This window comes from Cyprinus carpio, chromosome B7 (assembly GCF_018340385.1).
Source record: "Cyprinus carpio isolate SPL01 chromosome B7, ASM1834038v1, whole genome shotgun sequence".
NCBI classification, from domain to species: Eukaryota; Metazoa; Chordata; class Actinopteri; order Cypriniformes; family Cyprinidae; genus Cyprinus; species Cyprinus carpio.
This window is the reverse complement of record NC_056603.1, coordinates 12,732,599-12,758,679: the sequence shown is the minus strand read 5'-3', so window position 1 is coordinate 12,758,679 and position 26,081 is coordinate 12,732,599. Positions and strand designations below refer to the sequence as shown.

Sequence of the window (26,081 nt, the reverse complement as noted above, 5' to 3'; positions counted from 1 at the left end):
AGGCTTATTCATCTCACTTATTTGTAAAAGGGCTTTTGCCAAAAATAGAATGTTTTTAATATTAAAAACAAACAAGCAAGCCCAGATCAGATGAGAAAAAGTAATGTAGAAGTAACATAGCACATTACTTTCCATAAAAAGTAACCAAGTAAAACAATTACTTGCTTTTTCATGGAGTAACAATTTTGTAATGCATTAAACTTTTAAAAGTAACTTTCCCCAAAACTGCCAAGACAGTGCACTCAAATGATTATGGATGGAAGAAAGTGCTATGTGTAATAAGGCGGATTAAGTACCACTTTGTAAATAAATAGCCAATGGCCAGATGCTAAAGTCATTATGTCATTGTAAATGCCATTAGAAGCTCTGGACGCATTGAAATATACACTTTTTTTGCACTGTTTGAACATAAGAAACGACATTCATGGGGCAGTTTATGTCAGATTTTGATGCTGATTTGAAATAAGTAAATATGAGTGTGGTAAGCAGTTTTTTTTTTGATACCGCGATCCAGTGTAATTACAACAGTAAGATATTAACGAAAATTAAAGCCAATTAGTTAACTGTAGGGGTGTACTACATATGGTTTCTAAATTCTGTCATTATTTACTCACTCTCATGCATGCCATTTCAAACCTGTATGCTGTTATTTCTTTCCATGGAACAGAAAAAAAACAAATCCCATAAAAATAGACAATAAGACTATACAAATGGAAAACAACTATCATCAAAGAAAAAAAAAAGTGAAATTATGCCCATCTTAATTCACATGCTGTTTGTCAATAATGAGCATCGGGGCAAATCTCAATGCTTCTGCCGCATAATGAGGCAATAAAGGATGTCAAATGCAGTTTCTAACAAATTTTATCCAAATGCAAATAAGAATAGAAGGAAGACTTCTATTTAAAAGAGTCTAATATGCAATAATGCAGTGCAATGGCTTTTGTCAGTTGTTAATGATAAGTTTTCAGTTGTCAATACATTTAAAGCAGGATAGTGTTAAAAATACTTTTTTTTTTAAATACCTTTTTCCAGGATTCTTTGATCAATATAGAGTTCCAAAGAACAGCATTTATTTACAATAGAAATCTTTTGTAACATTGTGTTTTTAAGGCTACTTTTGATTAATTTAATGTTTATATTTATATTTTCTATATAACTTATAAGTGTTTCAATTTGAGGATAAGCCTATAATATAATATCTGAAGTTGAAGCATTTCAGGACATGATACAAGAGAAATCAAGTAGAATCAGGTACAGAAGATAATTTTGAAGCAATCTTTACCCAAAAGGCAAATTCTGTCATTATTCATTCACTCTCATGTAATTTCCATCCCGTAGCTGTCAATTTTCTGTGGAACAGAAAAAATACATAGAAAACACCAAGAAAAAGTACCACAAATGTCTTCTGAAGCCTGCCTGAGGAACATAGTGAAATTAAAGTTATTACTGATACTTTCTCTCAAAATTCAAATAATAATTAGAGTTTGAAAACACTGTCACTGTAATTTTAGCACATGCTGTAACCAAACATGGGCATGCCAAATCATAAATATGTAGCGGAGAATCAAATTTGAGAGCTGCAGTGGTGGATTTTTTTATTGAATAATGATTTTTCGTTATTTAGTCTGTTCCTCACACCAAGCTATAGAATGACTTTAGAAGACTATGAACATAGTGCACAAGTGGAGCACTTTAATGGTGACAGATATGGTCACGATGAATAATTCCTCTATAGAAATAAACCGTATGAAGATTGTTTAAAAAATCCCCTTGTGTTTCACAGACAGCATATTTAATACAACATGAGTGACTAAATAAAGGCCATTTTTGAGTGAACTTTTCCTTTAATGTCAAGACAGACTGCATATTTAGCCTTTTGGTGAAGAGCGTTTGGTAATTCATATGCTGATACAGAAGCTCTTCTCTGAAAGGAGTTCCCAGACATTATTTGATTCGAGAATATGGATTGCATCCAAAGAGTTTTAAAGCATTTCATTCAGAAACGGGATCGATGTTGCAGGAATCATTTGAATTCAAAAGACTTTGAGCAACGCTGAAATCAAGGTCTGACTGGTGCAGTTCATTCCTCGTCTTCATAGAGGACTTCATCAATAAGAATATCATGTTCCCCCACTGGGACTTCAGCACACAGCTGCTCTTTGAAAGCCAAGGCGATGGTGTACGGCTTTCCCTTCGGGTGCGTGCTACATCGCTCCAGATACGTGTCGTAGAAACCCTTTCCTCTGCCAAGCCGATTCCCCTTCTTATCAAATCCCAAACCAGGCATGAGGATAAGATCTAGTCCTCCTGTAACAAAATTAGAAAGGAAAGACAGTAATTAAATAAGATTATGTGGATTATGCAGATTTGCTTTTGGAGCTCAAATTACACCATTACAGCACAATACAGTGAATTTTCAGGCCTTAAGAACCAAAATAAAAAACCTTCAGGGAAGCCAAACATGCTTCGAAATGAACCCACTGAGTGGATTTCAGGCAATACAGACTGTCATTTAAGAGCTAGAAGCACAAAGCATCTGTGTGCTTACAAAAAAAAAGTCACATGTGCTTTAAAGAAGAACATACTTCACAGGTTTTCTGTTCATTTACAAACATATTCGGTCTATTTATAATGGAAAATATGCATCATGCATGCTTTTTAATTGACAGATATAATCAGTGCATGTCTATTTTGAAATGACAGTAGCTTCTTTCAGATGATAGTTGCAGACATGTAAAGCAATGACAACTAGCTAATTGGTGGCTAATTATAAGTATTACAAAAAACAGGTTTGAAGGTTAGCTGATAAACACAAGAATGTGGCAGTAAATATACTGCAAAAGTATGCTGAAACTAATACAATTGAATGCGGAGCAAATCATTCTTCTAAACTCAATTTCTTAGAGGACGAATGTAATTTGTTTTGCAGTCCATACATAGCTAACACACTTTCTATTTTCAAACACTGTAAATTATTGGACTGTTTTACAAGGAAAAGACTCTTTCAGTTTCAGTCTTTCAGCTAATCTAAAATGTAATGTTTAATTCAATGTGTCATTTCGTCGTATCCAGTTTCTGAGCAATTTCTAGAAGACATTAAATTTTTTCCATTGAGTCTCATGAAATGTGATCAGAAAAAAAATCTATTGTTTGTAAACCTATTTGTATGCAAAATGTTTAATGCAACGGTGCACTTGTGAATAGATTTTCGCTCATGTAGCCAAAAAACACAAAATCACTCTGGGACGCATTCATGAAACAAGCAGAACAAATTGTGTACAAATCATGGGTATATCCATTAGTATGCAAACTTTGAAATTTAATGCAAATATTTACGAATGCAGAATTGGTGTAATATTTACTTTTGCCAGGTGGCACAAAAGCACTTCTGAAGTGGTATTTTGCTGTCTACAGCAAAATTTTGCTGTCTTTGCATTAGTTTTAATTGTAATGCTGCTCAGAGGTGGCATGAATGCATTTACATTCATGCCACTTCGATACTAGGGGCTGACCAAGCATAATTTAGTCTGGCTTTTATGCAGCATTGCATCTGAGTTTTGAGCAGACTGTGTAAAGATGCCTTTTTGATAAAATTCTAATTCCTTATTTAGAAATTGCACAAATAATAACAAAAATGGCAGGTAACACATTGAATTAAACATGTTTTTTATATCTAAAGCCTGAAATAGTTTTTGTCTGGTAAAATGTACTCTAATAATCTTTATTTACAACTTCAAAACATATATTTTTTATACTGTACACTCTTAAAAATAAAGGTGCTTCACAATACCATAGATTAGAAGAACCTTTTTGTCTAAATGGTTCCAGAAAGAACCTTTAACATCTGCAGATTCTTCAGATTATAAAAGGTGAGAAAGAGATGGTTCTTTAAAGAATCTTTGAATGAACGGTTCTTTGTGGAACCAAAAATGGTTCTTCTATTGCATCGCTGTGAAAAACCTTTTAAGCAACTTTATTTATAACAATTTGGGCTACAAGAAACATGAGTAGAACACACTTCAAGGTGGACTGTTCATAAACCTCTTGGTTGAAACGCAAGCAGAACCAATTTCTGTGCTTCTCATTTGTAAGTCAATTAGTATGTAAACTATCACAATTGCATTCAGCAGTTTATGTACAATTGGATTTACTTTCTCGTGAAAAGAAACTCATTTGCTCATGAAAAGAAACAAATAAACACTACATATTAAATTCACAAAATGAGCCTCATAAACCAACAAATTTCTGCATAAACTTTTAAACTATACATAAATTGTTACAGTTTACATACAAACAGACCCAAATTGTATTTCAACTTATGCAAAAATGGATTTATGTTCTGTTTATGTTCATGAATGAGGCCCATTGATTATAAAGGCCTTACCAATTTTGAAGACAAAGCGGCCAGACAGTCTGATTTACTGGTTTTCATGAAATCTGTGTTACGAGTCTGCATTTTAAACACAAGCAAAACCATTTAATATTGATTTCAATGATGTGAACGTCTCACAATCACGGCCTGTTCCTGCACCGCTTGTTCAATATTTCTCTGTCGGCTCTGTTCTAATAAGCCTGTCTTCAACATTCATTAATAATGCATCTACGCAGAACAAGAGTATTACATACACATTTTTCAACATGACACGACTGTGTTGGGAAATCATAAGGAGTCGCTTTAAATAAAAATAAGAAAACAAGGCAGTAAGATGACAGCATAGTCTTAGAGCTTCAACTGAATACTTAAAAATATAATTTTGTTATTAATGAGTCTGAACCAATCAGATCACCTCCAATTTAAACAAGACTACTTGTATTTAACGCCCCACTGAAGCAATCGCAGATCTTTTTTTTTACTTTCATCATTTCTGCAGAACGTTTTTATCAGGCCTTCAGGCTGAATCTCTGCAACATCTGGGACTGTCCAAGATCTCAAAGCATCGTTTTGTCTCCACATTGCTCAAGGTTTCAATCTGAAAGTGCGTCAGTCCTTTGCAGGATTTCAAAAATAAAAAAAAATCTTCTCCCGTCTCAACTCTTCATCTTATCTTTTTATCTGCCGATCCCAGTTCACAATCCTCTGGTGTAAAAGGTGAAGCAAAAAAGGATTTGAAGAAACACAGGCTAGTGCCGATGGGGATTCCTCAGATTTTTTTTTTTTTTACTGTAGATGAAAAGCACACTTTTATGATTGCTTTCATTTTTTTCAAAATGGGAATAGAGAGGGACAAATTGAGATATTTCTACTGTAATATATATATATTCAGCTTTGCGTCACAGAAATAAATGACATTTTACAATATATTCACATAGAAAACAGTTGTTTCAAATTCTAATAATATTTCACAATATTATTGTTTTCACAGCATTTTGATCAAATAAATGCAGCTTTGGTAGGCATAAAAGAGTACTTAATAAAAGGATTTAAAAAAAAAAAACATACACATTTTCAATTCACTAAAACAGCTGTATTTGTCAGAGACTCATTTCATGTATGGTTAGGCATATACACTACTAACAGCTGTGCCTATGAGATGCTTTTCATACTGCAGCCGGAAATATGAGTCATTCCATCCAGACGGCACAGTTCATTAAGTCCAAATGTTTGTTGGAATCATATAAAACTTGTTGATATACAAGCTGCACAGTTTGACCTTAAGGAAAGACAGTGAGGAATGGAGTGTTATTGCAGGATTAAATGCTATCGGAGCGCCTCAATCAGACACACACAGATAGGCAATGAGGTTCACTTCGCTGGATTCAAACCATTCAGTCTTGTCAGCACTTAGTGTCACAGTGATGTACTGCCAATATGAGCATGCAAAGATTGTCCCTCCTTCAAACAAACACACATACACCTGACAGTTTCATCTAATCACAGCTTTCTTTCATTTCTTTTTGTTGGCAACAGCTGTTAATCATAATCATAATATCAACCAAAATGATCATTACAACCTAAAACAATATCTAAATAGCTATTATAAAATTAATATTATATCAGGCTTATTATCATCAACTAGAACAAATTATTTAAAAAAAAACTTGAATTAAAATTAACATTTAGTTTGTTGAAGTACTAAAATAAACTAATCAATTAAAATTAATAAATAGTATATAGACCTTTTAAAAAATACTAAAAATGACAAAAATATAAAACAAAAGTGAAACTAAAATAGCACTGTATTATATATAAAATAGCTAAAAATAAAACTAAACAAATAAAATAATAAATATTATATAGACACATTAAATTACTAAAATTAAGTAAAATTCAAAGTGAAAACAGAATATATAAAAATAAAATCGCATTTATAGTATTAACAAAAATAATAATGGTGTTAGATGGTGATACAAAAATAACACCTGTATTATATATTTTATAACTAAAAACAATTATAAATACTATTAAGCCATTTAAAAACAAAAAAATATCAAAAGACCTTTAGAAAATTAAAGAGAAAACAGAAAATATATAAATAAATTCAAATTAATATTTCACCATAAACTATATCAATGACACTGAAATAACTATATGTAAACAAAACTAAATAAGATAAAACTAATAAATACAAATTAAATGTCATTAAAATGACAAAAATTAGCAAAAATATAAAATCTAAAGTAAAAAAAAAAATCATAATCATAATTCATAATTATAATCTAATTCATATAATACTATAATACAATAATACTAAAATAAGTATTATATAAAGGATAGTTGTTTCAGAGGTGAAACTAGTTATTAAATATTAATGAAAGCTTTAAAATACCAACATTTTAAATGCTGCATGCACTGAATAGTCAACAATAAGACCAGAAATCTCTATTTAGAAAGCAAATAAACTTTGAAATTTTTATTTCATGTTGTCTTTAAAGGCAAACACCTCTACAGGCGAGAGAAAGCCGCAGGACGTCCTGAGCTCAAGGTGACGGTTTTACTCTGCGGGAACAAACTTCCTCTCTCACACCAGGACAGTTGAGCGCTATAACACCCCTCCTCATGTGTGGTTCACATATGGGCCCCCATTTCTTCCATCTCTCCTGAACGGCTGTGTATTTCATCCACTCCTCTCTCTTTAATGCACATATACACAAACACCCCATCAAATCTGGGGCTAAAACACACAGACTTTAATCTCCGAGTTATTACTTACTCCACAGGGATCTGCCGTCCTGTAACACCTGCCTAGTTTATATTCTCCACCACACGGCTGATTTCTTTCCTTTTTGCTTCAGAAAACAAGCCATTCTGCTAGAATGTACAGTTTACTTAAGCTATAATTAGCCTGATGATAAATGATAGAGATTAAGTAACCTGCATAGATAGTAAATTAGGACGATTAGATGAAAAGCACATCTTTGAAATCCATAAACAGCCCACAGTTACAAAACCCATAAATACTAGCTGTATGCAGGCAATGGCATGATTTATGAGTCATAATTCACTTACTGCACATTAATGTGGGGAGTACATTAAATATGACAGTAAGTTCATGGCTCAGGCAGAATAATAAAATCTACTGCACGAGTTTAACAGTAAACACTGTCAATTACTAAATTACACAGTAATGAAGAAATAACAGAGAAAAAGCCCCTGCTAATGCATTTATTTATTTTTTCATTTTATTTATTGGAAAATATCATTGCAAAGGAACACATAAACCACCTCCAACCTCTGACTTGCTTCTGTTAACACCTACTTTTCACAATTTCTGATAGATAAAATCAAGTTGTGTCTTGCATTCTTTAATTATAATTTCCATACTATCCTGCATTAATTTAATAATGAATAAATAATAGAAGTACAATGTGTTGGTAACTGTATTTCATGTTTAGTTGCATGACTCTAAATCACACATGTAGACGGAATATCTTATGATTACAGTAAAACTAGGTGGCGCTGCAATCTTTAGTCTGTTTCTGAGCCATAATCCCATGAAGAACTTTAAAAGTCCAGTAGTTTGGTGTTAGTACTTCTACATACTGTATGTACAGTCCTTCAACACTGCAATGCAGTGTCTTGGAAAAGTGCAAATATTCAACCACAAAATGCAACATTGCAGATAACAAACTGAAAATATCCTAATTTTAGTGTTTAGATGCAATCTAAAGATTCAAAGCAATATAAAACAACAATATTTGAATGTACTGTAAGTGAATATGAAGCCAAATGTAACTGTGGGATGAGAGCACCCTCTAATGGTACAATATTTCCTTTTTCCATTTCCACATCACATAATACCTGCTCTTCTCACATTATAATACTAATACTACTACTAATAATAATCATTATTATATAATATTATTATTAATTATATTAGCTAAATCTCTGTGAATATGTGCAGCAGAATTTATTTTGTATATTTTATTGCAAGTAAATTAAATAAATTCAGTCTCATGGAATCATTTCTACTCCTCTGTGATTTTTCAGTTGAGAAAAATTGCAGCTGTGACTGCAATGCATTTTTTGTTTGCTTGTTTGTTTTTAAAGCTTGCTGAAAATGTTTTGATTATAAATCAATATGACTGTAATAATAAATAATAATAAAAAATTTTAATACTAAAAAACTATCATAATTTTATTTTTACAATTCAACTGTTTTTTATTTTTATTTATTATTATTTAGAAAAGCTTGTTTGTTGGGCTGCTGCATAGTTTGGTCAAATATGTCGTGATTAAAAATCTATATGATGATTAAAAAAATTTTTGATGATTAAGCAAAATAGGAAATATTTGTTTTTTTATTGCTATTGCAATTGTGAAACACCTAGTATTTAAGAAACACTACAATTTAATTTTAAAGTATAACTGTAAAATTACAATATTAATACCAATATTTATAGCTGACTTACTGCGGTTCGAGTGGATCTGAGACAAACACCAGATCATGAGCTACTCACATGTAAATGATTTACTCTGAATCTTGCAGCTTATACTGTATATTTAGTTAAATTGCAGCCTCTGTGATCTGACAAGCCATATTTTGTAACTTATTTTATCTCTTTGCTAATATAACACTAGACAACAACACACAATATATGGCTAAATGTGCAGCCCTCAGCTGTATTTCAATTGTTTTTTAACATGTACTTTATTAATATTTATTTGACCTGCAATAAAATCTAAATTAAAAAAAGAAAGATTTGTCAGCGGATACTGTCTGTCTGCTGTCTATCTCACCTGTGGCCAGGGCTTCCTCTCTGTCGGAGTCGTCGTCTGCTGGCTGCTGGATGTTCCAGGACGTGAGGGGCAGCGCCTTCACCTCCTCCATGTCTCGGAGTCGTAACATGTCCATATGACTGCTCTGGGTGAAGTATCTGGGAATGAAGCAGGCTTTGCCCCTCTTGAAGATGTCCTGGAGGATGTCGTGTGTGCGCACCTCATCATGCATGTTCAGGAAGACAGCGACACGCTGGCTGGATAGGTATTTGGGATGGCTGAACAACTAGGCATATGTTTGGATAGTCGTTAATAAACACAAATTATATTTACAATTGTTCATAGTTTATTTGTAACATGATTAACATGAACTGCAAGAATTACGATTACAAAGTCATATATTGCTAAATCCAGGATATGTAATTACGTGTCTGTATTAACATATAATTAATGTAATAGACAAAAACACCTCAATATGAAACAAGTATATTGGTATTTTTTAGCTGATTAGGAGTCAAAATATAACCAAAGCACTTTCCACACACCTGCGACCGAAAACTGTTTTGGGATTAAGAGTATGAACATTCACACATGAGGGCAAAATCTCTAAAGCAGGGCTTTCAATCATTTATATGCCACAGACTTATACATATTATCATAATCGTGCAGGGGATACCCATCCTTAAATTTCAGAGGAATCTATACAGTTTCTTGCATAAAGACAGTTTATACTCTCAAAAATAATATAAAAAATGCGTAACTATTATATAAAATTTGAAAATATATTGTTTGTATTGTAGCATTATTTTTTCCTCATTGCTGTACTGTTAATAATATAATATTATTATATGTATTGTTATTTTTCTGTTGAGTTATTTAAATAAAAATGTACTTATTTCAATATTTTTTTTAATTTAATTGTTAATTTATTTATATTGAAATAAATTTGTGCATTATTTTTCCTGTTTCTATTGTTACATTATTACATTATTATTATATTTTTTCTACTCTATACTGAACTATTCCATGTAATGTATTATTATTTTTATAATTTGTTTATTTTAATATTGTTTTTGATTAATTCATTTTTTTGTATTTCTGTTTTCCTTACAGAAATTCAAAAGTAAAAGTGACCAGGATGTGAAGACACTCCAAAATATTGTGCAGAAAATATTCTGGCTTTTTATATCCAAAATCTTAAAAAGAAATGTGTGAGTAGAGAATGTGAAATTAGAAAAAAATACAGGTTTGTCAATAAAAAAAAATAAAAAAAAAACACAAAAAAAACATTTAAAATAATTACATATTAAACCATTAGAAATAATAAACGTTAATGTATTTGGGCGTATGTTCTGTGATGTAATAAACACCACGTATTAAGTGGTTAAGAAATTATCTCTGTACCTTGAGACAACAAAATAACATTTTCATGCGGGTTGTTAGGTTTCTGAACTACGTACCCAGCTAATGATTTTTGGTTCCCAAAACGTTCCCAAAATCTGCAATTCTCTGGCTGTTAGCCAGGAATGTTTTCTTTACGTAAACAGAACGTTGCCCTAAACTAAAGTTAATACGTTTCCGGATCATTTTCATAACCTCCTTCTTTACTCCGATATTATATTTATGCAAGTATAATCTAGTGCTGTCCCATATTACAAGGCCAGTGAAAGCTCGTTCCTCTCAGCTGAGATGTCAGTCACATTTACCTTCAGCGAGACAACTCGAGACTGTCTCAGTTTCTCCTGATCACTCACTGCAGCCACGCGACCCTTGATTTCTTTCCTCAAAGCTTGTTTTGCTGCACGTAGAGCTGCCATAATGAATCTGCGAGGCACAAACCCAGTCAGACTGCAAACAAACACGTAAAACCAGTGACCGCTGTGACCATAGCACGCAGCAGCTCAGTTAATGATCAGCTCGTGAGAAAATGATAACCTGCAGATCAGTGCAATCTGCACGTGTGCGTGTGATGTGATCCGTTAACGCACGATAGATTAGTCGTCCTGAGTGGGCGGGGCTAGTGTAAAAATGGATTAGTCGTCCTGAGTGGGCGGAGTCAGTTTACATGCCCTTTGAGGAAAGGTAAACATTTCAGGGAAAAGCCTTAAAGGGACAGTCTTAAAGAGACTTGCTCATTGCTGCAAACTCGATTGACTTTCTTTTTATTCCGTGGGACGCAGCATAAGATTTTTAAGTTGCCCTCTTTTTAGTATACTATTAAAGTGACTGATCAATGAAAGCCTAATTTTGCTATTTATAAAGTGATATGAGAGAATTTTAACTTCAAAAGTCTTACTTTGTTTCATTAACATAATCATAATACAAAGCTTTTTTAGAGGTAATGTTTGTTATTCGACTAAAATGCCTTTTGCATTCAAGTTAGCATATTAAATATAAGAAAGCATATTTTACTTTTACTTTTTTACTTTACTTTTTTATTACATACTTTACATATTTTATTCGTACTTTAATGTTTCAATTTTTTTTTTGTGAAAACAAAAAAGTCTAAATTTGCAGATATATTTATGTAAAAATAAAACAATATACGTATTGTGACCTTAACAAAATTTAGCTATACAAAAGTAAGTGATCGTTCTAAATTTTGTTATATTTTAGTTGATTAAAAATGATTGTTGACAAATGGGTAAATAGTTGTTTGAATGATCGTGGCAAAGATCCTTAAATCTTCTTCTAATGTCATCTAATGATTCTTGTTCTAAATATGTCTGACAAGAGTTTTTGGTATATGAACTACTGTTACATTGAAGGACTAGAATTTGTGATTGCAAGCCGCCAATAAAAAACGAGTAAGACTAGAATTTAACCAACAAAATTTAATAGTAATAGTGTTAAATTCTAGTCATTCAATAAATTTAATGTATTATTATTATTTTTATAGTTTATTATTATTATTATTATTATTATTAAAAATAATAATTCACAAGACTAGAATTTAACCAACAAAATTTAATAGTAATAGTGTTAATTTCTAGTCATTCAATACATTTAATGTATTATTATTTTTATAGTTTATTATTATTATTATTATTATTATTAAAAATAATAATTCACAAGACTAGAATTTAACCAACAAAATTTAATAGTAATAGTGTTAAATTCTAGTCATTCAATAAATTTAATGTATTATTATTTTTATAGTTTATTATTATTATTATTATTATTATTATTATTATTATTATTAAAAATAATAATTCACAAGACTAGAATTTAACCAACAAAATTTAATAGTAATAGTGTTAAATTCTAGTCATTCAATAAATTTAATGTATTATTATTATTATAGTTTATTATTATTATTATTATTATTATTAAAAATAATAATTCACAAGACTAGAATCTAACCAACAAAATTTAATAGTAATAGTGTTAAATTCTAGTCATTCAATAAATTTAATGTATTATTCTTATTATTTTTATAGTTTATTATTATTGTTATTATTATTAAAAAATATTAATTCACATAGAAACTACATTACGGTTAAAACTGTGAATTGTTTGGATATAATAGTTTGTTCAAAATAGTAACTTCAAAACTCTAAAAGTAACTCTTAAAACGTTAAAAGAATAAAAGAAGAGTACCGTAATAATTCAAGTAAACACACACACACACACACACACACACACACACACACACACACACACACACACACACATATATATATATATATATATATTTTTTTTTTTTTTTTTAGAAACAACCAGTCCAAAAAGAAAGTTCATCTGTGTGTGTATAAATAAAAATATTTATATATATATATATATATATATATATATATATATATATATATATATATATATATATATATATATATGTGTGAATTAAATATGTAAAATGATGATATGGCACAAAACGTCAAAGTCCCTTCGTGAGGTCACCGGGGCTGGAGTGTCAAAACTAACAAACAGGCTGTTACTCGGTGGGGGAAGGGAAGCTGGCCAACGCCGAACACACTTCGCAAACATTTTGATAGTGCAAGACAATAAAACAGACTCTTTTACTCCAGCGACATCGATACATTAGTCGTCAGGAGTGCAGAGGTGAGTTTATATGCGGGGGTTATCAGTTGAATCAGTGAAACAGCTGCGGCGGTTTGTGATCTGTTAGCCAACTTGATATGAGCAAAACCTGTTGTTCTATTTAGTCGCGTAGCAAAAGCTTACCTAACAGCTTTAAGCTTACCTTAAACTTACCTAACAATTATCTATGTGTTTGTACGAGACCAAATATCCGTTAGTTTTGAAGTCGAGCATGCTAGCTGTGTAATTAGCAGGCTAATAGCGAGATAATTAAGGGATTTGGAAAAGTAAACAGTGGTGAAAAAGTAACTAGTACATTGTTCATTTGTACTATATTGCTTTTTAGTTAGTGTGTGTGCGAGAATTCGTTGTCTATTAAATAGAAAAACATATGCCAGCTGTTAAAACTACATTTTGTCTGGGGAAGTAACGTTATGTGATGTTAATACATTTGAAAGAATCTGAAATATTGTGAGCAGTCGCTGCAGATAATTAATGATCGTGGAAAAACTACACGACTTTAATCAACTCTGTGGCGATTCGTGTTTGTTTTATTTAAACACGTGTAAAATAAAGAAAATAGCGACGATTTGGGAACGAATCGTTCTTTAGAGTCAAATCTTCGGTTGTTAAATGAATCGTATAAACCGTTTCACAAAAACGGTTCGTTCACACGTCAGAAATTATTTTGAGATGAAGTGTTCAGATGAGCCGATTCGCGAAAATGAATCTGTTCATGATGTTCGTGGGCGTGGCCTACAGGACGCGACCAATAGCGATTCAGTGGGCGTGTACGTAACCCGTTCTATTATTACTCAGTGTTTTACGATGTCCAGCTTTCGTTTAAACAGCTAGCGACGTTACGCACAAGATAAACAGAGAGGTGCTCACTATAAACCATTTACAAGGTAAGGAAGCCAAACGTATGGAGATATAGGCGACATATTACGATGAAATCTGCTTTTAGTCGGTGTTGCCATTTGTTATTATACGATCGCTTAAACAAAGGACAGTGTAAATAGTGCAAGTTGCCTTGGAAACCTGATTTCCTTAGTGCTCAGATCCACCTGCTACAAGTTCTAGTTGTAGTCAGTCTGTTTAATTGATAATGAAACAAACTCATTGTGATTTAAGAGGAGTGTAGGTTTACTTTTCTTCTATTTCTTTGTCCTAAACAGTGACCCCATAATTAGTGACGTGTCACTGATAGAGTATTTGTGTTGTGTGAAGATGTGATCTGGTTATTTATTAAGGGAACTGTTAACACTTCTACCACACAAGCACTTCTTTATCCCGTTGTGATTGTATTTCCCCCATAAGTTAATGACACTGTCAACCCTAACAGCAATGCCATATACAGCACTTCAGTGCTTTTACAACACTCCTCCCGTCTCCAAATGATTCTGGAACCTAATAGAACAAATGGGGGAAAAGTAATAATTTGTACTCCAGAGCATTTTTTTTTTTTTCATTTTCGCAAAAGACTGATTTATTTAGTTTATTTTCATTATTAAAAAGCTGGTATATGAGGTAAAAAGATCACTCCATATATGAAGAGCGTTAAATAATTTGTTACAATTACAATTCAGACATATTGTTATGTAGTCACATTTGCTTCTGACCACTTCTGAATGTTTGAATAATACAATTACAAAGAAATTTGACCCTGGCTTTAATTTAATGTGATTGGATCACCTGAGACAGATGTCAGTTCCTGGTGTGATTGAGAGAAGTTTCTGACCTGAGGAAATGAAATTCAGTCCACTTCCCCATTCCATCTGTAAAGTACAACTAAAGCTTCATTATTTAAAATGTGGGACAATTTATATCCCAAAGATTAATACTTGAGATTAGCAGTTTGTTCTTATCCATCCTAGAGCTGGGGCAGTAGTAATTATGATGTAGTATTCTGCATGCTTTCCTTTGTTTCTGATCTCTATGTGTTGATTGTGCAGTTCTCTGCTGTATTTGTCAAATACTTTTGATTCCTGGCTATATATATATATATACATATATATATATATATATATATATACCTTTCTAGAAATGCTTTCATAAAATGTGTGAGTGTGTGTGTGTGTGTGTGTGTGTGTGTGTTTAATGTGGGAAACCATCAACTTGGGGGTTTATCTCAAACGCAGGACCCTTTAAGGACAGCCTTTCTAGAAATGCTTTCCTAAAATCAGCATCACACCTACCTTTTTTTATTTTATTTAAACATACTTCAAACAGATTTCAAAACGAATAGTTATTCTTATTTAATAATGTTATGATGCTTAAATGGACTCTGATGCTTTAAAATGATTAATTATTGGTTCATTTGCCAAATATACCAAATTAAAGTGCATCATTTCCAGTTATTTTTATTATTTCCCAGGTATTTTTTATTTTTTTTAAATGATCTTTGGTACCATTAGTTGTGTTTGTCAAGGTGTTCTGTAATGGTAGCATGTTTTCTTGGTCTTTCTTGGCCAGTGTCTTCAGTGATCCTGTTGCTCTTGTTGGAGAGATACTGAGTGTCTTTATCTGAGCTGATCTGTATCTGATCCAGTGCAGGGCCTGTCACAGGGCAACACATGTGATCACAGAGGCTTACTGTACACTAGCCAGACAGCATAGGTTTGTGTGCACATCCTTTAGAGAAGTATGTTCTGAAGAAACTTTGATTGTGTTTTTAACATTCACATCAGAATCACGCAATTTATTTTTCTCATCAGCACTTGGGCCATCTTAAACCTGTTTGAGAGTTGATTTAAAGCTGCTGTTTGGCTTAAACATTGACTGAGAATACTGATATGTTGAAGCATTGTGTTTGGATTCACTCTTTGGAGTGTTTATGTAATGATAAAGTCAACATGAAAGCAGTACTGACTGTATTTTTCTTGCTGTATTGTTCCACTTAGATGGGTAAAATGCAGAAAATGTATATTTAAGATCATCATTGAAATCATGTTATAATTTGAACAAAATTGCAAGTGAAATGGCATTTGTAATTTGTAATAAACCTGTGATAAACTCTTATATTAATGACGTGGCAGATGGAATGGGATAAACATCATGAAAATAAGTTATATGAAACAAATCCTTGTGTAAGAATTTTTTTTTTTAAACTAATCTTAAATCTAGGTATGACCAAGTTGTTTTTACAATGTGTCTTTTTGGTCATACAAAATTTACACATGGATATTTATTAAAAGGTGAAGAACCACCATCATGCCTTACTTGCCAAACTAAAATGCCCATGGCATGAAGCATATTTTATTGGATTGTACTGGTTTTTAAAAATGTATCACGCGGATGTATTTTAGAATTTTTGTCTAGTGCACATCTGAAATGACTTTTCTAACCATTTCTTAATTGTATACCTTGTATAATTTATTCAGAGATTGGCATGAAAATATTCTTTATGCTGGTATGGCGTTAAAGAGGGAATAGATAATTTTTTTTAATGTCTTGTATGTCTGCCTGTCATTCTATCTATGCATCATTCTGTCTTTCTATCATTTTCTCTTTCTATCATTGTTTTACCATCTATCCATCATTTTATCTTAGCTCCATCTATCCATATATCATATATATCTATCTGTAGTTCCATCTTTCTATCTCTCTGTCTGTCTATCCAGCATTCTATCTTTCTGTTGTTCTGTCTGTCTGTTTGTCATTCCAACTATCCATCATCCTTATTGTCTGTCTGCATATATATATATATATATATATATATATTATATCTATATATATATATATATACCTATATATATATATATATATAGATATATTATATATACATACATATATATATATACAGAGCTGGGTAGTAACGGATTACATGTAATCTGGATTACGTAATCAGATTCCAAAACTCAAGTACTTTTTAAAATACTCGTAATCAGACTACAGTTACTTTTTTATGGATTACATGATTACATTTTATTTACACAATGGTAATAAATTGTTCACAATTCACTGATTCTCCTAAATTTCCTTTTTTTAAACGTTTATATTTTTTCCTATTAAACCTGCCACATACACATTTGTGATTCTTCAAGTTTTTCCGGAAGAGAGGGGGAGGGGATGTCAGAATTGCGCTCAGAAGAAATCAGCAACAAGATAATGGAAAATGGAGGGGAACACAGCCTTTAATATGTTCTTTAATATTTTTTTTTGTAATGTTGATTTTTCTTCATTGTTACTACCTTAAGCACTTCAAATGTTTTGAGATGAAATATTTAACTTAGATATGGTCTTTAATATATATATATATACAAATATATATATATATATAATATATATATATATATATATATATATATATATATATATATATATAAAGCAATGTTATTGTTGTGAGTTTCATGTTCTTTAATATTCATTTTTGTAATATCGTTTGTCTTTTCCTCATTGTTACTATGCACTTAAAATGTTTGAGATGGGTAGAAATTTCATTGCTGTGTGAATTTAGTCTTTTTCAAAGTTCATGTTTGCAGTGTAGCTATTTTTTTTATGTTTTTCATTGATACATTCATATACACTTCTAGTGTTTTATTAGATTAAATATTTGACCTGGCAGTGATATTGCTGTGAATTTCATGTTTTTCAATATTGGTTTATGTAATGTAGCTGTTTTCTAAATTTACTTAATTATAAGTAAATATGCTTTAAAATCATAAGATGTGATTTTGTTTTATTCAGTATTACTAGCAAACACTAACAGCAAGGTACATTAGTGTTAGTATTTTATAAGTATTAACTGTCCATACTTTGCACTTGAAAAAGAAGCTATTGTGGCTCTTGTTGGTGAATTAAATATATTTTGTGGAATAGTACAAGATTAGACTAATTCAATATATGAGATATCAAATAAGGGTTAGCACAAATGTAATCTAAATGTAATCCAAAAGTAATCAGATTACGTTACCAAAAATGTGTAATCTAAGAGATTATATTACTGACTACAAATTTTGTCATGTAATCTGTAATCAGTAACTGATTACAATTCATAAGTAATCTACCCCGCTCTGTATATATATATATATATATATATATATGTCTGTCTGTATTTGTTTTTTTGTTTTTTTAAGGAGTAATTGCCCATCTCCCATCTTTTTGCACAGCGAGGACGTTTCTTTTACAGTATGAATGTGAGACAGCCGCACAGGTAGTCTGAGAGAGAGAGAGACCCTTACAGACAGGTGCAGAGAGACAGTTAGAACATGTCAGAGGAAGATCAGATAAGTGTCTTATTCGCTCAAACATCAGCACAAAGCTCAATTCAGCCATACACTCAGTATTCAAAGCACAGATCGTATACTCAGAGCTCTTTTAAGGTGAAATGGACTACTGGTTCTCATGCATGCATTTAGGTCTGTTATTTAGCCTCTAAATTTTTTAATGGTGATCTCTCTCTCTCTCTCGCTTTCTCTCTCTCTCTCTCTCTCTGTTCTGTCAACAGGAGAGAGATATGGCTCAGGAGACCAATCAGACACAAGTGCTCTGTTCGAATGGTTGTGGGTTTTATGGGAATCCTCGTAATAACGGCATGTGTTCTGTGTGCTACAAAGACTCCTTACAGCGACAGAACAACAGCGGCAGGTCCAGCGATCCAGGTCAGTCAGATGTATCGCAGAAAGACCCATTTCCAATGCTTCTGTGTTGTCAAGTGCTATTTTACTGTCAGAATTTAATGGCATTTGATCAAATCAGGAGATGGCATTGATTGGTTTTCAAAGTCAACCCAAAATACTGTGCATAGATTCTTTTACTTTGTTAATGTAAAATGGGTTGCAAAAGTAAGAGGGTTGTGATTAAAAGTAGGGCTGGGAAAATAAATTGATGCATCGCGAATCGAGAAATGATTCAGCACCGATTCTGAGATTTTCCCAATGCATTGTGATTCTTTCTTGAATCAATTCTGAGCTTGGTTTTATACAGCAGATGGCACTGCATGCTTTAGAAACAACCATACTCTGATTGTTTCCAAATCCTTACACACACTTGAACCTAAAATAATAATCCATAAAATTAGAAAAGGTTGAAGTGAATTACAAAGGTGTTCACAGTGGGCTGTGTTTACATTAATCTCACGTCATAAAAGCATTCTAAGCTGAGGTGAAATTACAGACTCAGCAGAACGCACAAGCGCTCTTTAGTACTCTTCTTCATGAGCATTTGAGTGTGTGGATAAAAACTAGATTATAGCACCATCTGCTGTTAAACTCTAAGCTCAGAATCGATTTCAGAGGAATCGCTATGCATTCTGAAAATCTAAGAATCGATCCACGAATCGATTCTGCATCGATTTATCGTCCCAGCCCTAATTAAAAGGAAGGTCTTTTCAAAGGTGGAGGAAGTTATGTTTTCATGATGGCTGTCAGACAAATGTTTGAAATATGCTTATTCATGATAAGATCAGAATCATGTTTTAAGAAAGGAAAAGTTTTTGCCTGAGATGCTGACATGGCATTAAATAAAAATACACTACTAATACTGAGAAAGTAAAAATGGAGGATAATGGCAGGATGTTGATGGTTTAATTGCTGCTTGATTTTATGCTACCTTTCAAAAGTTTTGAGTTCATATAATATTCAGTACATGTAATGTTTTTGAAAGAAGTCTCTTGTGCTCAAGGCTGCATTTATTTGATAAAAAATACAGTAAAATTTGTAATTGCGTGAATTATTATTATTATTACAGTTTAAGATAATGTTGAAAACAGTTGCGATGCTTTTTTTTTTTTATGAATAGTTCAAAAGAATTGCATTTATTTTAAATGTTTTGTAACATTAAATGTTTTTATTGTCACTTTTGATCAACTTAATGCATCCTTGCTGAATAAGTGTACATTTCTTTCAAAAAATAATCTTCTGATCCTAAACCTTTTCTTTTTTTTTCTCCATTTACTTTTTTATTGTATTATAGCACCGCCCACAGTGACATCTCATTGGTCCACACCTCTAATTTCATTATTTTCAACAGCATTTAACCTTCATTCAGGAATACAAAAAGTTCCTGCTGCTGGAAGCGTGTCTGGTTGTTCCATCATGCCTGGGTTGGAACCAGGAACATCTTAAAAAGCAAAACCTCACTTGTTCTTTTACTTTAATCAGCTTCTGAAGAATAAGGAGAGCTTAAAATGAAAATGTTGACATTTTGGGTTTCCTGCTCTTTCATTGCCTGCAGTGTCTTCCAGCCTTAGCAGTAAAGCAGAATCTATGACTGGACAATCGACGTCACCGCATGAACAAAACAGGTACAAGATCTTCCTCATTACCACCCTTTCATCATTTCTCATAACAGTTGTTAGTCATTTCAGTTGAAAGGATGTAGTTTGTTTGTGCAACTCTTATTTCAGAAGGGCAAGAAAATGCCTCTTTCTTATTGAAGAGTAAACTTATTTTAGGACTGAGTGGTATGGCTGTACATATGATAGAAGTGTGTCAGCAGGTTCTGCACTGCCATTTATATAACAATAGATATATTTTTATGACTATCGGTGGGCAGTTCTACTGTTATCTTTTTGTGTGTGTGTGTTAAACTCAGGTATTACATATTATATAACGTCAAGCTGTTTTGTGCTGATGGCAGACTTTATAATTTATGAATAGTTTTATTTTTTTTATTTTTTTTCATCCAAGTTCCACCAATAAGTGTGTGTAGTTTTGTAATATAGATTTGTGTAGATTTAGTTTTGTTTTTGTTTTTTTTGGTCCATCTTATTTTTAAATGGTTTTTATTTCTTTAATTTAAGTTGTAGTTATTTTAGTACTTTGTTAAACCAAATAAAAATGAGAAATGTTGGAAATTTTAAAATATATATATATTTTTTTTAATGGTTAATTTACTATTATTTTGTAGTGTATTTAATCTATTGGTTTATCTGCAAATAGGCATTACAGCATGGTTATTATATGAACAATTTACTTTCCAGCAGTGATATAAAATTACTCGTGCTGTGATATAAGGTTTATAACACCCACTTCTAAGTTTCACGCAACTGTTATGTATTTTCACAATCTTTTCTCATCATCCTCTTCAGTCAGTGTTTTTCAACGCCAACACCAGCAGCAGCAGCAGCTACACATGAAGAAGGTGCTTCAGCAGCAGCTCAGTCAAGCCTGAAAACACCAGGTGCATTCCCTTTTTCACTTTGACCCATTTATTATGTCATCCCCTGCTCCAAAACCAGACACTTAGCAGATTACCATGACACAAAAAGAGAAAACGCTCTGGCAAACTCCATAGAAACAGCCAGACATCATCTTCCAAATGCACCTGATTGTTTGCTTTGAGAGCAAGCCAATAAGTGCTCAGATTTCACTTGTTACATTTGATTAAAGCCCTGTTTTCTTCATTTCCAGGGCTCAACAGGCTTACATTAATATGTCTACTGATTTTACTGATCATAAGGCTCTTGTTTGTTAATTAGGTATAATTATTTATAAGGTTTATAAAGGTTATTAAATAACATATGTTGATTGAAAACCAAGCACAGGTTTAGTCATATTGCTTTATTTGCTCTCAATAATGAGCATTACTCAACTAGCATTAGCTTACAGGTAAAATGTTTTTAGAAATGTGTATTTATTTATAAAAATATTTTGCATAAATATTGCATTACATGTTGTATAATATATACTACCAGAAGTTTGGGATCAGTAGTTGTTTTTTTTTTTTTTATTATTAATACTGTTATTCAGCAAGGTTTTGTTAAATAAAAAAAAAAATAGTGATTGTAAAGACTTTAATTGTTACAAAAGATTTCTGTTTTGAGTAAATTCTGTTCTTTTTAACTTTTTATTCATCAAAGAATCCTGAAAAAAGTATCACAGATCCAAAAAAAGGCAGCACAACTGTTTCCAACATTGATAATAAATCAATATATTAGAATGATTTCTGAAGGATCATGTGACTCTGAAGACTGGAGTAATGATGCTGAAAATTCAGCTTTACATCAACAGAATAAAATATGTGTTCAAGTATCTATCCCCCTTATTTTTCCTGTAAGAGTAGGTGCAGCCATTTGTGAATTTAATGTGTCTGGCTTCCGGTGTCATCTGCTTCCAGCTGTTTTTAGCTGTACAAAACAGCTCATTTTGCTCCCTGATATTGCAAATTGGCGTGTCTTACCATATTATTTTAATGTATTATCTTAATTATGAACACACTGGTTTGTAGTGCAAACAGTTTTACCGTTTACTGCATGTTGTCATTCTTCTCGTTATTTCCCTATACCGGCTAATGAACCGGAAGTTTTGCACATTCACAGAAAAGGGCTTACTTCCACGTTGAAAAACAAGGTGGATTTTAAAACCATGGTTAGAAAACCATTATTTTAAATTGTTATAACATTTCATGATATTGCTGATTTTAGTATATATTTGATTAAATGAATGTATGCTTGGTGAGCATAAGTGACATCTTTAAACAAAAAAGTTAATCTTACTGATCCCAAACTTTTGAGCGATCATGTATCTTTCAATAACCATGTCAATTTTTTCTACTTGGTTGATTAACAAAAGTGTTAACTCTCCAAAGTGTAACAGCCTAGCTATTGAATAATGCACAATTGCTGGTTTCAAATAATTATAAAATTGACTTTGTTTGCTTGTATAGAAGAATTGTTGTGCAGTAAATTGGCGAGAAACTTTCAGGAGACCAAGGCAGGTAGCTCATCAGCAGAGGATTGCATATCGAGAGGAAAGAGGAAGCTTGATGAAACTTGTCAGTCCATAGAAAGAGTGTCTGGTGAGTATCAGGATCAGAAAGTTCATCTTTGTCATGCTTGCCACATTTTCTTCAGAATGTTTTGATCAATAATATCTTAGGAAAAGTTTTAGGCTCAAACCGGATGCCGACCAAGAACTTTTGATGTACAGAATCCCATTTGAAATCTTCATGATAGCAGCAGTTCTAAATCTTTGACACCTGTATTAAACTCTTAGCCTCAGATGTCTCAGAGCAAACCTCAGATGTACCAGAGCAATCCAGACCCAAGAAGAACCGCTGCTTCACTTGCCGCAAGAAAGTCAGGCTCACTGGTATGCAAAACCATGCTCTATATATATAGCATGGTATATATATACACTTACATAAAGAGTTATATAGAGTTATATACATGGTATATATATATTTACACACATAAAGAGTTCTGATGCAAAAGCCTCTAAGTGCCTTTTGAAATTGTCTTCTAAAATTAGCATTTTTCTCAGGCTTCTATGTTTATGTTCAGCTATTTAACTTCAGTGGCAGTGAAAAGAACCTATTCATTGCCATTAAAGTGAAATTACTGAACCTCAACATAGGAGCCCGAGAAAATGCTAATTAGAAGACATTTTCAAATGGCACTTAAATATATGTGTGTGTGTGTGTGTGTGTGTGTGTGTGTGTGTGTGTGTGTGTGTGTGTGTGTGTGTGTGTGTGTGTGTGTGTGTGTGTGTGTGTGTATATACAGTACAGACCAAAAGTTTGGAAACATTACTATTTTTAATGTTTTTGAAAGAAGTTTCTTCTGCTCATCAAGCCTGCATTTATTTGATCAAAAATACAGAAAAAAATTTAATATTGTGATATATTATTACAATTTAAAATTGTTTTTAAATGTATTATACTTTAAATTATCATTTATTTCTGTGATGCAAAGCTGAATTTTTAGGATCATTATCACATGATCCTTTAGAAATCATTCTAATATGATGATTCATTATCAAAGTTGGAAACAGTTCTGCTGCTTAATATTTTTCAGAACATGTGATGATACTTTTTTAGGATACTCTGACGAATAAAAAGTAAAAAAAAAAAAGAAGCTATGTTTTTAAAATATAAATATTTTGTAATAACAATATACACTACTGGTTAGTAATTTGGGGTCAGTAAATTTTTTTTCTTTCTTTTTTTTTTAAATAAAATCAATACTTTTATTCAGCAAGGATTGTGTTAAATTGATAAAAAGTGAGAGTAAAGAAAATATATTATTAGAATATATATTATTAGAATTTTTTTTTTTTTTGAATAAATGCAGTTCTTTTTAACCTTTTATTCATCAAATATATTAGACAGCAGAACTGTTTCCAACACTCATAATAAATCAGAATATTAGAATGATTTCTAAATGATCATGTGATGTTACATGTGACACTGAAGACTGGAGTAATGATGCTGAAAATTCAGCTTTGCATCACAAGAATAAATTATTTTTTTTAAGTATATTCAAATAGAAAACTATTATTTTAAGTTGTAATAATATTTATTTAAGTTGTGTATGTGTATGTGTATGTGTGTATGTATGTATGTATGTATCTATCTATGTATGTATGTATGTATGTGTAAAATATTTGTGTATATTTATTTTATAAATCTTGAGTATATTGAGCTAATTTAGCTTTTGCTTCTATATGACAGGCTTCGACTGCCGGTGCGGGCACTTGTTTTGCAGCATCCACCGATACTCAGATGTTCACAACTGTAGCTTCGATTACAAGGCTGATGCAGCTGAAAAAATAAGGAAAGAAAACCCACTTATCGTTGGGGAGAAAATCAAGAAGATCTGAGTTGAAGATTGCTAAGATGTTTTTTACCATCTTTTCCTTGAAACCTTCAATTGTGCATGCTACAATGAAACATATACGCAAATTTATTTTGTCTCTTTGTTTCATTTTACCTCTCAAGTTTATTTACTTACAAAATACTGTGGTGTGTATACCGTGAAATATTTATATAATTAGTCATTTTATTTACATTAACAAATGGGTTTTAGTTCTCACATGCTGAGACGACTCGGGTGACCGTATATTTCTGGTGATGAATAAAGCTTGCATGTTAAAGCCATTGCCAGAATTTTTTTTCTTTAGATTTTTTTCAATGACGATTGTAAGCAAGAAAATTACATTATTTACGTAATATAAAAAAGATAAGGTTTTATTATCAATTACTGTATTTGTTTCATCCTTGGTTTAAAAACTTAAGAAGTTTATAAGTCATTTAAAATAAACAAATTATGTTTGTGACTGCGGACTCTGGTTTAACAGGTTTTTTTTTTTTTTTTGCACTTCATTACAGACTGTGATTTACATTTTCCACATAGTTCATTTATTAGAGTGAGTGGAAGTTGCGAGTGATTTTATTTATGTGTGTGTATTCACTGCATTCATGTTCAATAAAGTTTTACACGTCACACTGTAGTAAGAGCTCTAGTGACTCAATTTAGCCAAGTATACAGTCTCCCTAGTTTGTTTAATAACATTATATGTGTGTTTATGCTATTAATGTTGAAATACATAAGACTGGCAACACTGCTAGAAAATCTTGCCATTAGTTTTATGGTGCACTGTTGTTAGAAGGTCAAAATCATTTAAATGGTTCGCAAACTGATTATACCTTAATTCATTCTTATTATGATACAATACTTGCCTTTCAAGTGCTATAAATTATCTTTTACATAACCCTGACTTATATTTATGAACCATGAAACCTTAATGTCAGAGAATGTTAGGAATGAAAGAAGAAAAAAGTAATGATAACATTTTATACAATGTTGTCTATCAAAATAGTCTCTGTTTGTGTTTTGGAAACGTTAGCTAATTTATAGTTACAAAAAATAAAACGTTAAGACAACATTGTATTAGGTTATAACAACAACAAACTAAAAAGTGTTCAAGGGGAGCCTTTGGAGCTTAATGTCAGAAAATTGTGAAATATGGAAAACTGACAATTATCTATTTTCACACTTTGCTTACCCCTGGCTTTTGTAAACCTAAAAGTAACGTTCTTAAGATGTTAGGAATTTAAAAAATTACACAAGTAAAACATACATTCTATGTGGAAAAAATGATTATTCATTATTGTCCTTCAAAAAGCTGTCGTAAGACAATGCTTTATTAGGTTGTCACAA

At 31.8% G+C, this 26,081-nt stretch overlaps 2 protein-coding genes across 6 annotated transcripts; one reads left to right on the top strand and one right to left on the bottom strand.

Moving 5' to 3' along the window:
* Positions 1-1,264: 1,264 nt before the first annotated feature.
* mthfs (5,10-methenyltetrahydrofolate synthetase (5-formyltetrahydrofolate cyclo-ligase)) lies at positions 1,265-11,114 on the bottom strand. The gene is made up of 4 exons (XM_042727305.1): positions 11,096-11,114; positions 10,867-11,008; positions 9,182-9,446; positions 1,265-2,310 (listed from the first exon to the last, which is right to left on the bottom strand). Exons 2-4 carry the CDS (start codon positions 10,975-10,977, stop codon positions 2,084-2,086), a joined length of 603 nt encoding a protein of 200 aa, XP_042583239.1. The 5' UTR covers positions 10,978-11,008; positions 11,096-11,114; the 3' UTR covers positions 1,265-2,083.
* Positions 11,115-13,052: 1,938 nt separating this feature from the next.
* On the top strand, positions 13,053-25,364 carry zfand6 (zinc finger, AN1-type domain 6). 5 transcript variants are annotated; one of them, XM_042727300.1, is made up of 8 exons: positions 13,849-14,106; positions 18,310-18,522; positions 18,648-18,801; positions 20,375-20,444; positions 21,231-21,322; positions 22,811-22,939; positions 23,137-23,232; positions 24,593-25,364. In XM_042727300.1, exons 2-8 carry the CDS (start codon positions 18,409-18,411, stop codon positions 24,739-24,741), a joined length of 804 nt encoding a protein of 267 aa, XP_042583234.1. In that variant the 5' UTR covers positions 13,849-14,106; positions 18,310-18,408; the 3' UTR covers positions 24,742-25,364. The 5 variants fall into 5 exon arrangements, with proteins under 5 accessions (XP_042583237.1, XP_042583234.1, XP_042583236.1 ...); XM_042727302.1 differs by having other exon boundaries at positions 13,863-14,106; positions 18,310-18,426; positions 22,808-22,939; XM_042727303.1 differs by lacking the exons at positions 13,849-14,106; positions 18,310-18,522 and adding an exon at positions 13,053-13,219 and having other exon boundaries at positions 22,808-22,939.
* The last annotated feature ends 717 nt before the right edge of the window (positions 25,365-26,081 follow it).

Coding starts and splice junctions, on each gene's coding strand:
- mthfs (XM_042727305.1), bottom strand. CDS start 10,977: ATGGCAGCTCTACGTGCAGCAAAACAAGCTTTGAGGAAAGAAATCAAG. Junction 9,447..10,866: donor CTCGAGTTGTCTCGCTGAAG/GTAAATGTGACT, acceptor ACATATGCCTAG/TTGTTCAGCCATCCCAAATA. Junction 2,311..9,181: donor AGAGGAAGCCCTGGCCACAG/GTGAGATAGACA, acceptor ATTTTGTTACAG/GAGGACTAGATCTTATCCTC.
- zfand6 (XM_042727300.1), top strand. CDS start 18,409: ATGTCAGAGGAAGATCAGATAAGTGTCTTATTCGCTCAAACATCAGCA. Junction 21,323..22,810: donor GTCAAGCCTGAAAACACCAG/GTGCATTCCCTT, acceptor CTTGTATAGAAG/AATTGTTGTGCAGTAAATTG. Junction 23,233..24,592: donor CAAGAAAGTCAGGCTCACTG/GTATGCAAAACC, acceptor TCTATATGACAG/GCTTCGACTGCCGGTGCGGG.